The sequence below is a fragment of the Pristis pectinata genome, chromosome 8 (assembly GCF_009764475.1).
Source record: "Pristis pectinata isolate sPriPec2 chromosome 8, sPriPec2.1.pri, whole genome shotgun sequence".
In the NCBI taxonomy this organism is placed as follows: domain Eukaryota; kingdom Metazoa; phylum Chordata; class Chondrichthyes; order Rhinopristiformes; family Pristidae; genus Pristis; species Pristis pectinata.
This window is the reverse complement of record NC_067412.1, coordinates 59,619,594-59,632,420: the sequence shown is the minus strand read 5'-3', so window position 1 is coordinate 59,632,420 and position 12,827 is coordinate 59,619,594. Positions and strand designations below refer to the sequence as shown.

The following is a 12,827-nucleotide window of genomic DNA, read 5'->3' as shown; positions in this document are numbered from 1 at the left end:
ATCCAGGTCCCTCAGAGTGTCAACACCTCTCAATCTTTGACCATTTAAAAATGCTTTGCTTTTCTGTTTTCAACCAAAGATAATTCTACATTATATTTCATCTGCCTTATCCTCACTCATTCACCGAGAAGCCTCTTTGCAAGCTCCTCACAGCCCACACTGCCATGATGAGCACCTTTCAGCTTAAATGAGCACATTCATGGAGGAACTTCACAAAAGAATACTAATTCCATTCTTATCCTTGAACATGTGAATGTTAACATTCTTTTCTCAGTGAAGATATGTTGCTTCTCTGTAGTACTGGTGATCTTTTCTCTCCAAGGATTATGGATATCTTGGGCATTCCTCTGACCAACTAGAGCACCATCTATGTGGCCCTGAGATCTACATTCTTGGCTTTCAGTTGGGAAGCATTTAACTTGGTCAAATTTATTATGATGCTTCTGAAAGGGTATGAATAATTTATTAGATTAAAGATATAATCTCAGTGTTGTTCTGAAGCAGCATTAAATACATAACTGGTAAAAATTAGAGACTATAGTGGTTGGTTGTGCAGTGTTAAAGCAACTGATTGTGGTAGTTTGTAATAAATAGTTCTTAATTATTGGAAACATATTAACCCCAAGATGCAAAAGGTTGGGCTCAACGTTAATGAGTACGGGCTCATCTCATTGAGCAAGTTTTACTGTTGCTTATCTGTGCCTGCTGAAAAAAGTTTATAATTAGGGGCCTTAGGTTTTACAACTTGGAGATAAAAATAACTTATCTTATATTTAATTCAGTTGATATACCAAGAAATAGTAGAGTTATTTTCGTGCTTTCCCTTCCTGGCCACATTCTACTTCTGTATATCTTATTACCACCCCATGATTCTTATAATTCTTCACCTCACATCCCTCATGCCCTTGATGCTTTCCTCACAGTCTGATCCAGTTCTCAGCAACTAAATAAACTGGAGTAATTTAACAATTACTCCCCTGCCAGAACAGTTACTCTTTGTCCATATTATCAATGGAGAGATTTTGTGTGATACAACTTGCTCTCAAAGTGGTTATCCCTGATACTACACCCATTTTTCAATGGATGAACTTATGAACGACTATCCATAATTAACATTTTTCAACCATGAGAAGAAATTCATAAAACAAAAATCAAACCCTTACCTTAGTTGAAAGAGGAATTGAAAGTAGTTTAAACCTTAAATGATGTTATTTGCTGCAACATCTGCAGATGAAATAATTTAAAATGAATATCTCCACAGTGAAGCACTAAATAATGGACTTTAAATTGATTTGGCTGTTTCAAGCAGCTTCTAGCCACCCATCTGCTTCCAAAGAGTAGCCGCAGATGATGTTTTATATCATCTGTTCCTGTCCCCATAGTCATGCCTTTTCAACCCAGTATGCAGAGAGAGCATTCATCCTCTTTTGCTCCTGGGTATGTTCTGACTTGCAAACAGGTTTCAGGAACATAACCTGTTTGTATTTTGGAGTTCTCCAGTAGTCTGTGATCAATTGGGATAGTAAACTATAACTATAAGGCTATAAAGGAGACTAGAATTGTACCAGTATATCAACAGTCCAAGCGGCATTAAAATACTGGTATTCCAGTTCACACATGCACGTTGATCAATCAAGCAAATGCATCCTAGGGATTTTGAGTGTATGGCATGCAGTGGCCCTAAGTAATACCTTGATTATGAAAAATTAAGATTACAAAAACAAATCTGCTAGTGATGTTGAATTTTGGTATCTCTTTTATAATGAATGCCTAAATTTCCCACATGCACAGCCTATGACAAGATTCTCCATATGCGGTGTGAGCTGGTACAATTACCACAGCAAAGCAAAAGGATTATGATGTTGACTTCATATTAAGAGCTGTGACTTTCACACAATGGCCAGCAGGGCCACTATATTAATAAATTTGCAAACAACACCCTGTGTCAAGAGTTTTATTTTCGGTTCCCTTGAAGCATTGTGCTCAATGAGAATATCTGGGATTTGTTTATGATGATGTTACAAAATTCTTATCTTGATCTTGTTAAAAGCATGTAATTAACTTCAGCATTAGAAGTTTTCCAGTGCAAAGTGGTTTAAAAAAATCAGGTTTGATTCTTTTAAAAACAAATAGAATTAAAGCAGCTTTTTTTGTCCCTTTTGATATTTTAAATGCCCTAACTAGTAGTTTGGGTCATTTATAAAAAGCATAATTTGTGCTTTCATGAAACTTGCAGGAATTCACATTATAAATAATATAAAAGATCATCAGTATGAAAGCTGTTGTGAATTTCAAAAACAATCTGGTAAGATCAGATAATAACTTTAAAACAATGAAGACTATAAAGATATGACATCTCAATTTCATAAATGTTACATCAGTTTTCAACAAGCTGTCTATTTACAGTCATGTATCAATAATGTGGGATCTCTTAAGTGTTATCTATAATACATTAATTCAAAATGTGGTAACCATATTTAAAAGTGAAGTACTTATATGTGGCTAATAAATATGTGAAAAAGACTTGTGACAGTAGTTAGCTCCAAGATATTGTCATCTTTCATATTCTGCTGGGTTCTGTGCAAAATTGTGTTTATTCAATTGATTGTAGCAAACAAAGATTATTACCCATCCACTCTTTTACATCTATAGTATGGCTGATGGTTCTGCATCCAAGACCACACGTATAAGACCATAAGTGAAAGGAACAGGAGTAGGCAATTCAACCCCTCAAACTACTTCATCTTCAATACATTTATCGCTGATTCTATTTTCCTCGTCCACTTTCTTACCTTGATTCCCCAACTGATTAAAAATCTGTCCATCTTAGCTTGGAATATATTCAAGGATTTCTTGAGCATGGAATTCCAAAGACTCACAGCCCTCTGAGAGAAGAAATTTATCCCCATGTCATTCAGAAATCAATTAAGTGAGTGAACAAAAGGTTGGCATATGAACTGTAATGTCAGAAAATGTGAAGTATGGCGCTTGGAAGGATGAAAGATAAAAGAAGTTATTACTTAAATGGGGAGAGCCTGAAGGTAAAGCATGTTGAGCTCTTATCTTGCAAAGTCATACAGTGCAGAAACAAGCCCTTCGGCCCACCTTGTCCATGTCGACCACCAAAAACCTATCTATATTAATCCCATTTACCAGCACTTAGTTTGTAACCTTCTATGGCTCTTGACATTTCAGGTGCTCGTCTGCATGCTTCTTAAATGATGTAAGAGTGGCTGCCTCCACTACCTTCTCAGGCAGTGCATTCCAGATTCCAGTGCCCTACAGGTGAAAAAACTCTTCATCAGATCCCCTCTAAACCTCTTATCCCCTTAATTAAGTTCTCTAGTTTTAGGTATCTCTGCTTTGGGAAAAAATTTCCTACTTTCTACCCTATCTATGTCACTTACGATATTGTAAGTCCCCCCTCAGCCTCCTCGGTCCAAGGAAGACTACCCAGCCTATCAGATCTCTCCTCATAATGCTCCATATGAAGCAACATCCTAGTGAATCTCCTCTGCACCCACTCTAATGCATCATATCCTTCCTATTGTGTGGCAACCAGAATTGTGCACAATACTCCAGCTATGGACTAATTGATGTTTTATAATGTTATGCCATAACCTCCCTGCTCTCTTATATTCTATGCGCTAATGAAGGCAAGTATTCCACTTGCCTTCTTCATCGTCTTTTCCACCTGTGCTGGCACCTTCAGGGATCCTTGGAGTTGTACACTGAGGTTCCTCAATACTCCCAAGAACCCTACCATTCAGTGAGTATGCCCTTTCCATTTCATCCTTCCAAAATGCATCACCTTGCACTTATCAGGATTAAATTCCATGTCGCATTGCTCGTCCGTCTTACCAACTGATCAATATCACTCTGTAGCCTCTGACTATTCTCCTCATTATCAACATCATTAACGATTTATGTGTCATTGGCAAACTTACTAATCATACCTCCTGCATTCATATCTACATCATTCATGTATATAACAAAGTGTAAGGGTATCAGTGGCAATCCCTGTGGTACACCACAGGTCACAGCCTTCCAACCACAAAAACAATCCTCCAACATCACCCTCTGCCTCCTATTACCAAGCAAATTTTGGATCCAGTTTGCCAACTTGCCCTGGATAATATGGGCTCTAACTTTTTGAACCAGTCTTCCAAGTGGGATCTTGTCAAAGGCATTACTAAAATCCATATACACTACTTCAATACATATTGTTACCTCTTTGAAAAATTCAATCAACTTGGTCAGACAGGATCTCCCCCTAAGAAAACTGACTATATTTGATGAACCCCTGCCTTTCCAGGTGTAGATTAATACTGAACCTCAGAAATGTTTCCAGTAAATTAACTACCAAAGACATGAGATTCAAAGGTCTGTAATTACCTGTCTTATCCTTGCTGCCCTCATTTGATACCACATTTGCTGTCCTCCGGTCATCTGGTACTTCACCAAATGGCCAGCAAAGATTTAAAAATCTGTCAGCACCCAATAATTTCCCATAGCACCCTGGTATATATCTCATCCTATCCACCTTTAAACCCGCCAAGATATTGAAAGTAACATTTTGCCGGGCATCTTGTTGAAAGCCTTCTGAAAATCCAAAAATATTACATCTGTTTTATCACCTCTGGCTACATACTTCCTCAAAAAGCTCGAATAAGTTTGTCTGACTTCCACTTCACAAAGATTTTGCTTGAATTTCCAAATGGAAAGTGCCTGAAATACTGAGTAAGAAATGCAGCAGATATGGAGAAAGAAACATAGTTGATGCTTCGGGACTACAACTTTTGTTCTTGAATACTAAATACGCGTCTTAAACTGATTGAAAAATTAACCAAGATATCAAAATCATGCAAAATGTATCAATATGGACAGTGCGATTGATGTAGTCTACATGGATTTCAGTAAGGCCTTTGACAAGATCTCACATGGGATTCAGGGCAAGTTCAACATTTACAGCAAAAGTACAGGGAAAATATTTGAGTATGTAGTGTTAAATGATTTACTTTCTGCTTTGCATTTGGAAATGCTACTAATGGGATTTATTTGCAAAAGTTGCTATTTATACAGAAAGGTTTGTAAATGAGTTCAGCATCGGGCATAATATTTCTAAGTTTTAACTATCAATTTAAGAAGTAAATAATCAAGCAGTGTAGTGAATGTTAACTGAATTTGAGCATTAAAGTAAAAAAAAGATCAATTCCTCAATCTGCAGCAAGTTAAAGAATATGGCTTTGTGGCGGAAAGACTAATGAAAAATCAGACTGAGATGCCAGAGGTAGTAACATGAGATGAATAGACTTTTTCTCCTTTGTTTCATATATTTTGCATGTTTAAGTGAGTACTTTTTCTTTAAGAAATAATATACAATTTAATATCCAGGGAATTAATAACTGGCGGCAGATAGGCTTTCAGTTTAACTCTGTACACACTGAATTGCTGTTTAGTCATGTTGAGTGGACTCCATGGTTTAGAAGTTTGCCCTAAGTTGCTTGTATTAAAAGAACAAATGTACATTGTACTGTGCTTCCAATATTTACTTATATTAAAGTTAGTGGAACTATGTTTTGGAAGTGGATTAAAATGCACACTGCCTATACATTTAATGGTTGCCTCTCAGAATTTTGATGGATGAAATGTTTCAGCTGCTTTCAGTTACCCAGCTTCTGGCCTCTTGAACATCTTTAAGGCAAAGGGAGATATAGGACAATAATGTTTTTACAACAAAAGCTTTCCAAAACCATGCTAATATATTGAAGACTTGCGAGAATAAAGAACTGCAAATTGGCAAAAATGTAATCTTAAAATGGGCCTTAATATGATTATTATTACATCACAATAATCCACCGAATCATTCTTTATTACTTGTTTAGTGAGAAAAATCTTTTGTTGAGTATGATTCAAGTAGTTATGAGAAAGCTTGTCATAATTCTGATAGAACCACCCATGACCAGTTTGAAATAATCTCTAATTCACTAACTAAGTCCCCAGCATTCTCAGCGTTGGAATTGGTTTATTGTTATTGTCACTTGTACCGAGGTACAGTGAGAAACTTGTCTTGCATAAAGTTCATACAGATCAGTTCATTACACAGTGCATTGAGGTAGTACAAAGAAAAACAATGCAAAATGCAGAATAAAATGTAACAGCTGCAGAGAAAGTGCAGTGCAAGTAGACAATAAGGTGCAGGATCATAATGAATTAGATTGTGAGGACAACAATCCATCTTCTCGTACTAGGGAACCGTTCAATAGTCTTATAACAGCAGGATAGAAGCTGTCCTTGAGCCTGGTGTTATGTGCTTTTAGGCTTTTGTACCTTCTGCCCGATGGGAGAGGGGAGAAGAGAGAATGTCCGTGGTGTGTGGGGTTTTCTCCATGGAGGAGAAGCTGGTTTCCGTGATATGCTGAGCTGCAACCACAACTCTCTGCAGTTTCTTGCGGTCACAGGCAGAGCAGTTGCCATACCAAGCCGTGATGCATCCAGATAAGATACTTTCTGTAGTGCATTGATAAAAATTGGTGAGTGTCAAAGGGGACATGCCAAATTTCTTTAGTCTCCTGAGGAAATAGAGGCGCTGGTGAGCTTTCTTGGCCATGGCGTCTACATGGTTGGACCAGGACAGGCTATTGATGATGTTCAGTCCTAGGAACTTGAAGCTCTCAACCCTCTTGACCTCAGCATAGTTGATGTAGACAGGAGCATGTGCACTACTCCCCTTCCTGAAGTCCATGACCAGCTCTTTTGTTTTGCTGACTTTGAGGGAAAGGTTGTTGTCATGAAACCATGTCACTTAGCTCTCTATCTCCTTCCTGTACTCCGACATCATCATTTGAGATACAGCCTACTATAGTGGTATCATCTGCAAACTTATAGATGGAATTAGAGCAGAATCTGGCTATGCAGTCATGAGTATACAGGGAGTAGAGTAGGGGGCTGAGGACACAGCCTTGTGGGGCACCTATGTTTAGAATAATCATTGCAGAGGTGTTGCTGCTTAATCTTACTGATTGTGGCCTGTTGGTCAGGAATTCAATTGCAGAAGGTGATGAGTTTGCTTGGAATTATAGTATTGAAGGTGGAGCTGTAGTCAGTGAACAGTAGTCTAATGTAGGTGTCTTTACTGTCCAGATGCTCCAGAGATGATTGTAGGGTCAGGGAAATGACATCTGCTGTAGACCTGTTTTGGCAAGAGGTGAATTGCTGTGGGTCAAGGTTGTCTTGGAGGCTGGAGTTAGTGTGTGCTATGACCAGCCTCTTGAAGCACTTCATGATGGTGGTAGTCATTAAGGCACGTTACCTTGTTTTTCTTAGGTACTGGAGTGAAATCAGTCTTCTTAATGCAGGTGGGAACCTCAGATTGAAGCAGGGAGAGGTTAAAAATGTCTGCAAATACCCCCGCCAGCTGATCTGCACAGGCCAAGATGCTTTTCGTGAGTTCACTCTCTGGAAGACTGATCTTACGTCCTTAACTGTGGGTTCAGGTGCATTGGAGGCCGTCAGGGTGGGTGGTGACATTCCAATCCCCCTCTGTTCAAAATGTGTATAGAATGCCTTAAGCTCATCAGGAAGGGATGTACTGTTGTTGGCAATGCTGCCTGACTTTGTTTTGTAGCTCATTACAGCACGAAAGCCCTGCCACAACTGACGACTGGTCTGGGACTCGATCTTGGACTGGTATTATCGCTTGGCATCTCTGGTTTATGGAGGTCGTATCTCGATTTCTTGTGTAGGTCAGGGTCAGCTAATTTAAATGCTGCAGTCCTAGACTTCAATAGGGGGTGGATCTCCCGGTTCATTCATGGTTTCTGGTTTGGGAACACCCAGATTGTCCTCTTTGGTACACAGTCCTCAACACACCTGCTGATAAAGTCCGTGACGGTGGTGACATACTTATGTAGGCTGGCAGCTGAGTCTTTGACCATGGACCAGTCTACCGACTCAAAGCAGTCACGTAGAAGCCCATCTATTTCCTCAGGCCAGCACTGTATGACTTTCTATACTGGATCTTCCTGTTTCAGCTTCTGTTTGTATGCAGGGAGGAGGAGCACAGTCTGGTGGTCTGACTTACTGAAGTGAGCGTGGGGTGTGGCTCATTAGGCATCGTTGATGGTTATATGGCAATGGTCAAAGGTGTTTAGGCCCCTGGTGGGACAGGAGACATGCTGGTAGTATTTTGGTAACACACTCTTGAAGTTGTCCTGGTTGAAGTAACTGGCAATGATGAAGAGGGTCTCAGGGTATCCCGTTTCAAGACTGTTGACCACAGAGTATAGTTCATTGAGTGTAGGCCTCACGTCTGTCTGGGGTGGGGGGGTGGGATGTTGGCTGCCGTCAGGATAGCTGAAGTAAACTCACTTTATATTGGCTGCTAAGACTAATGTGTGTTTCATTTTACTGGTTAAATGCAAGTCTCTTGATTCACTGAAAAGCTACTGTCAGTATCATATTCCTAGGTAGCTTATCATTCAGTTTTCTTTGATTTTTTGCTCAGTCTGCCCTGATATGGATCTCATTTGGCACTTCAGCTGTGTGTGGGAGTGTCATCCTGCAGATCACCATGTAGGATGAGAAAAATTAGTTCTATGTTCTAGCAGATACAGCCAGATTTTTGTAATACATATCATTGTTATTGGCAATGGGATGTTGTGCAGTGAACTTATAAAGCAAGGAAACATTCCATTCCTGAAGATAGCTCATAATATTTGAGTTGTAAAATGTTCCTTGCTTATTAATTCCACAATTCCCTCCTCCCTTTTCTTCGTTATCCTCATACCTCAGTGTTGTAACTTTGCCTAAACATCAGTTCCCACGGTATGTTTTGACTAAATATGTTCATAATATGGCTGAGACTGTTGGGAACAAATATACTGATTAAATAAATGCTTCTAGTTGTAGTTGTTACTTCTACCTTCACGCAGAACTGATTATAATTTGTTTTATAACTGCAGTATCTTTTGCCCAAAATCTTAACTCTGTACCCCATGTCCTTGTACTATCAACTAATGAGAATATCTGTCAAAATCTTGTATGTGTCTATCACATCCCCCCTGTATCTCCTCTGCTCCAAGTATTACAGAGCATATACAGCACAGATACAGGCCTTTCAACCAAGCCACCTCATGCCCAATTAAAATCTCTCACTTCAGGAAGCATTCTGGTAAATCTTCTCTGTACTTTCTCAAGGATCTTTACTGAAAAATGATGGTTGGAACTGAACACAGTGCTCCACTTGTGGTCTGGCTACACTTTTATACTTCAGCATATCTTCTCTGATTTTGTACTCAATACCACTATTGACACTTCCTTGTTCACACAGACCAGTGATTCCCAAACTTTACGAGTAAAGCCCAACCTGTTTCCACTCAGTACAGTATGCCATACCCGCAATGAAGCCCTGATGACTTCATTGACTGCTCCTTTTAAGAAGTATGGGCTATTTTGGGGATGCTCATAGACTTCCAGCAAAGCAAGCGTGCAGCATATATTTTTATCTTTTTTGTGAATTATCTTACAAAGTTAATTTGATATTATCAAACCCTTAAAGGCTTCCTGTGATCTTTCCCCGGGAGTAATTCACTTCAGGCTAGAAACCACTGATATTGAAAACATTCACTTCATCAACCTTCTTTGTTACTTCATCAAAAAATTCAATTAGGTTAGTCAAACACAGACTTCCTTTTACAAATCCATGTTGGCTCTTCTTAATTAACTCAAACTTATCCAAGTGCCTGTCAATATTTTTAGCTGATTATTGTTTCTAAAACCTTAGCCACGGCTGATGTTAAACTGACTGGCCTCTCTTTACTGGGAATATTCTTGAACAAGGGTGTCACATTTGCCATTTTCCAGTCCTTTGCTACCTTCCCATTATCAAAGCTGAAGTTTTGGAGATAAAGCCTGAGCTAAAAAAAATTATTTAATTTCACATTCAGCAATATATCACATCAGTTTTTATTTTGGCTAATGTTTTGAGTCTATGTTTATTTTCTGTTGTTTTGAAATGACAGTAAGTTAGTTATGTGCTTTGATATATAGTTTAGGAATCTATATGCTCTTTAATTTCAGAGTTTTCTATCAATTCTGTACTATAATAGTTACATTGATCCTTATGTATGATTGCTGGAAATGGCTGTGATGTTGAAATTAATTTTACTAATTCAGCAAGCTCTTTTTTTTTCATTGCATGAGTTACTGAGGAGCAGTGCCCTCCCAGTTTCTGAATGAGAATTATCCAATGATTGCAGAACAAATAGCTGTCTGATTTACACATGGTAATTGCTGATGAGACATCAGTCTTTCAGAAAGGATAACTTTTCAAGAGCTTATTTTATGTGCTTCCTTTATTAATGGCACTGCCATAAACAGTGTACTTTATATCAGAAGCCGTATATCAGATTATTCCCATGAGAGGCTACTGTATCTTGAATCATTTGAAAGTTACATGCTATAACTCATTGTAGTCTCAATAGAAATGCTACAGTCTTGGAGAATTAGATCTAAGTTATTTTGCTTGAGGTTACCGAAAAGATATATTTGTTGCAATATCTTTTACTACTTGGATTTGGAGATTTCAAGACAGGATCAATCACTTTTGCAGCCTAGAAAAATGTTCTCACTGGAAGCCACTGCATAATATTAAATCTCCTGAAAGGCTGGCGGTGAAACAGTTACTTTTAATGGGTCACCGATGGCACAATGTTGTCTGTCACGGACATTCTACATGAAAGAGAGCTGACAGACCTTGCCTTGAATTTTTACCATTTCAATCTTTGTAGCTCTGCTTTTCCTGCTTTTAACAGTCACTGTGCATTTTTAACACTCTATGATTCAATCCCCAAAGGCATCTGAAGTGCACTTCATGTTCACCTAGATAGATTCTTCATGTGGAGACAATTTCAGTTAGGATTTCTGCTTCATCAATGTCCATGGGAATGTGTCTGTGTTTTCTTCTAATGCTTTTATCACCTTTCTCGTATAACCTAAAAAGCAATTTATTAAAGATCCTCAAGTGTATTTCAGTACCAGTTTGATTTGTGTATGTTAATCTTATGTTTCTGTTCAAATGTTAATTTTTGTATTTCAAATGTTACTTTTGTACTTTACAACTTTGAAAGACTACCCAAATAATTAAAAAGCTTTTATTTGCCCTGTCACAGAAAATAGGCGTGTTGCTTTGGAGAGATCACGTTCCCGTCACAATGGAAATATGACGTTTGCATGATCCCAGTGTGCCAAAGAACTGGAGTTTGAAGATTATTTTCCAACAGTCCTTGGATATCAGAATGGCTCTTAACAATACTGCAGATGATAAACTGCAAGGGCCAGAAAAGGAATTGTGAAAATGCTGTGTGTGAGACATTACAAAGTGCTCTCTGCTGACCCGTAACAAGCTCTTAACTTTTGTATACCTACTAACTGACCTACAATTGGAAGAAGATGAACTTCATCCACAATGTTGCAAAATTCATTTTGTATTTGTATTGTGAATTAAAAAAAGAGAGAAAGAAAGCAAAAGTTTGGGGTTCCAATCTGACAGTTTACTCTCCTGAATCTCTTTTGTTTTCTGTTTTTAAGTTACAGTTTGTGTGTTACTCAAACTTGAGATAACTCTCCTTTGAGGCCATGAAGTAACCACGGTTGACACACCCAGCTTATCAACTATGGGAAAAAATGTGCTTTTTTTCTCTCTTTTGGATGGATTATTTTAGGTTTCACCTCTGTCCCAGAAGGAGTATTTTTCTTGAGCAAAAATATTTTCTAATTATGCACTTGTATGTACTTTATACACATATTTCCAGGAAAAAAAACAAACGCAACTTTCTTATTTTGTCACTGCCTGTAACAAAGCAGGAAGAATGAATTTCTTAAGTCACGTGCAGAATATGTTCATTCAGTTCAAAGTGTTTTAGTATCATGTAGTTATTGCACAGTTTGCTTCCCTACAGTGGGAGCTTTTTCATATCTACATTGTGCAATAACAATACTGTAATACCCGTGCTTGTTTTATAGTAATTACGCTTTTGAAAATTACTTCTTAAAATGTATTCTATTTAAACAATTTTTAAAGAAGTATTTTAAACACATTTCAGCAGTTATTTACACGTCTCAACAGTGTATTTAAATGATCAGATCAATGAAATACACGTTTAAAACTTAGCAATCAGCAGTTACCTTCACTGGAGTATAAAAATTACAGATAGTACATAGAGTCCAAATCCATTAAGCTATATAGTAAAACCAGAGGTGTGTTGTAAATGAATTTGCAAATACTTAACACAGAGTTACTTATATGAAAGAAAATAGAGTGTATATCGGCACAGTGACTTTAATGTTTAAAATAAAATCAATGTTATTGGAATTGCTGTCATTAATAGTACACACACAGCACCTGCTTTCTAATTCAAAGTTCTTTTTCAAAATTACAAGACAATTTAGTAGTGTGAAGAAAGTTGTCTCAGTCTATCAGAACAAATCTTCATCCTGAACGCCCCCATTGTTTCTGACTGACCCTTTCCCTGTTTTTGTTTGCAGGCCACTAGGCCAGACATGCCCTTTTGTCGCTGGAAATACTCAATTCATATTCTAATTATGCCTGAGACTGGTCTACTTCCTACCACAGATGTTGTCTGGCTGTTGTTTAGAACGATGTTTAACTCTCTCACTGACGATATGTATTCCCCAGGACAAACAACTGTGGTGATGATTCACATCTTATCCACATTTGTGTAAAAAAATTAGGATTTTATTTTAGCCATTTGCTACTGTATTCTCCACTCCTTTCTTTTTAAAGGCAGGATGAATAGTGGGTATGT

General features: G+C 38.0%; 1 protein-coding gene across 1 annotated transcript in view; it reads left to right on the top strand.

Moving 5' to 3' along the window:
• The window catches only part of diaph2 (diaphanous-related formin 2), a 547,192-nt gene extending 534,825 nt beyond the window's left edge, over window positions 1-12,367 (top strand). The window contains exon 30 of the mRNA XM_052020928.1: window positions 11,172-12,367. Within this exon, the coding sequence (XP_051876888.1) occupies window positions 11,172-11,236 (65 nt within the window). The 3' untranslated portion in view covers window positions 11,237-12,367. The remainder of the gene's footprint in view (window positions 1-11,171) is intronic.
• Window positions 12,368-12,827: the final 460 nt, after the last annotated feature.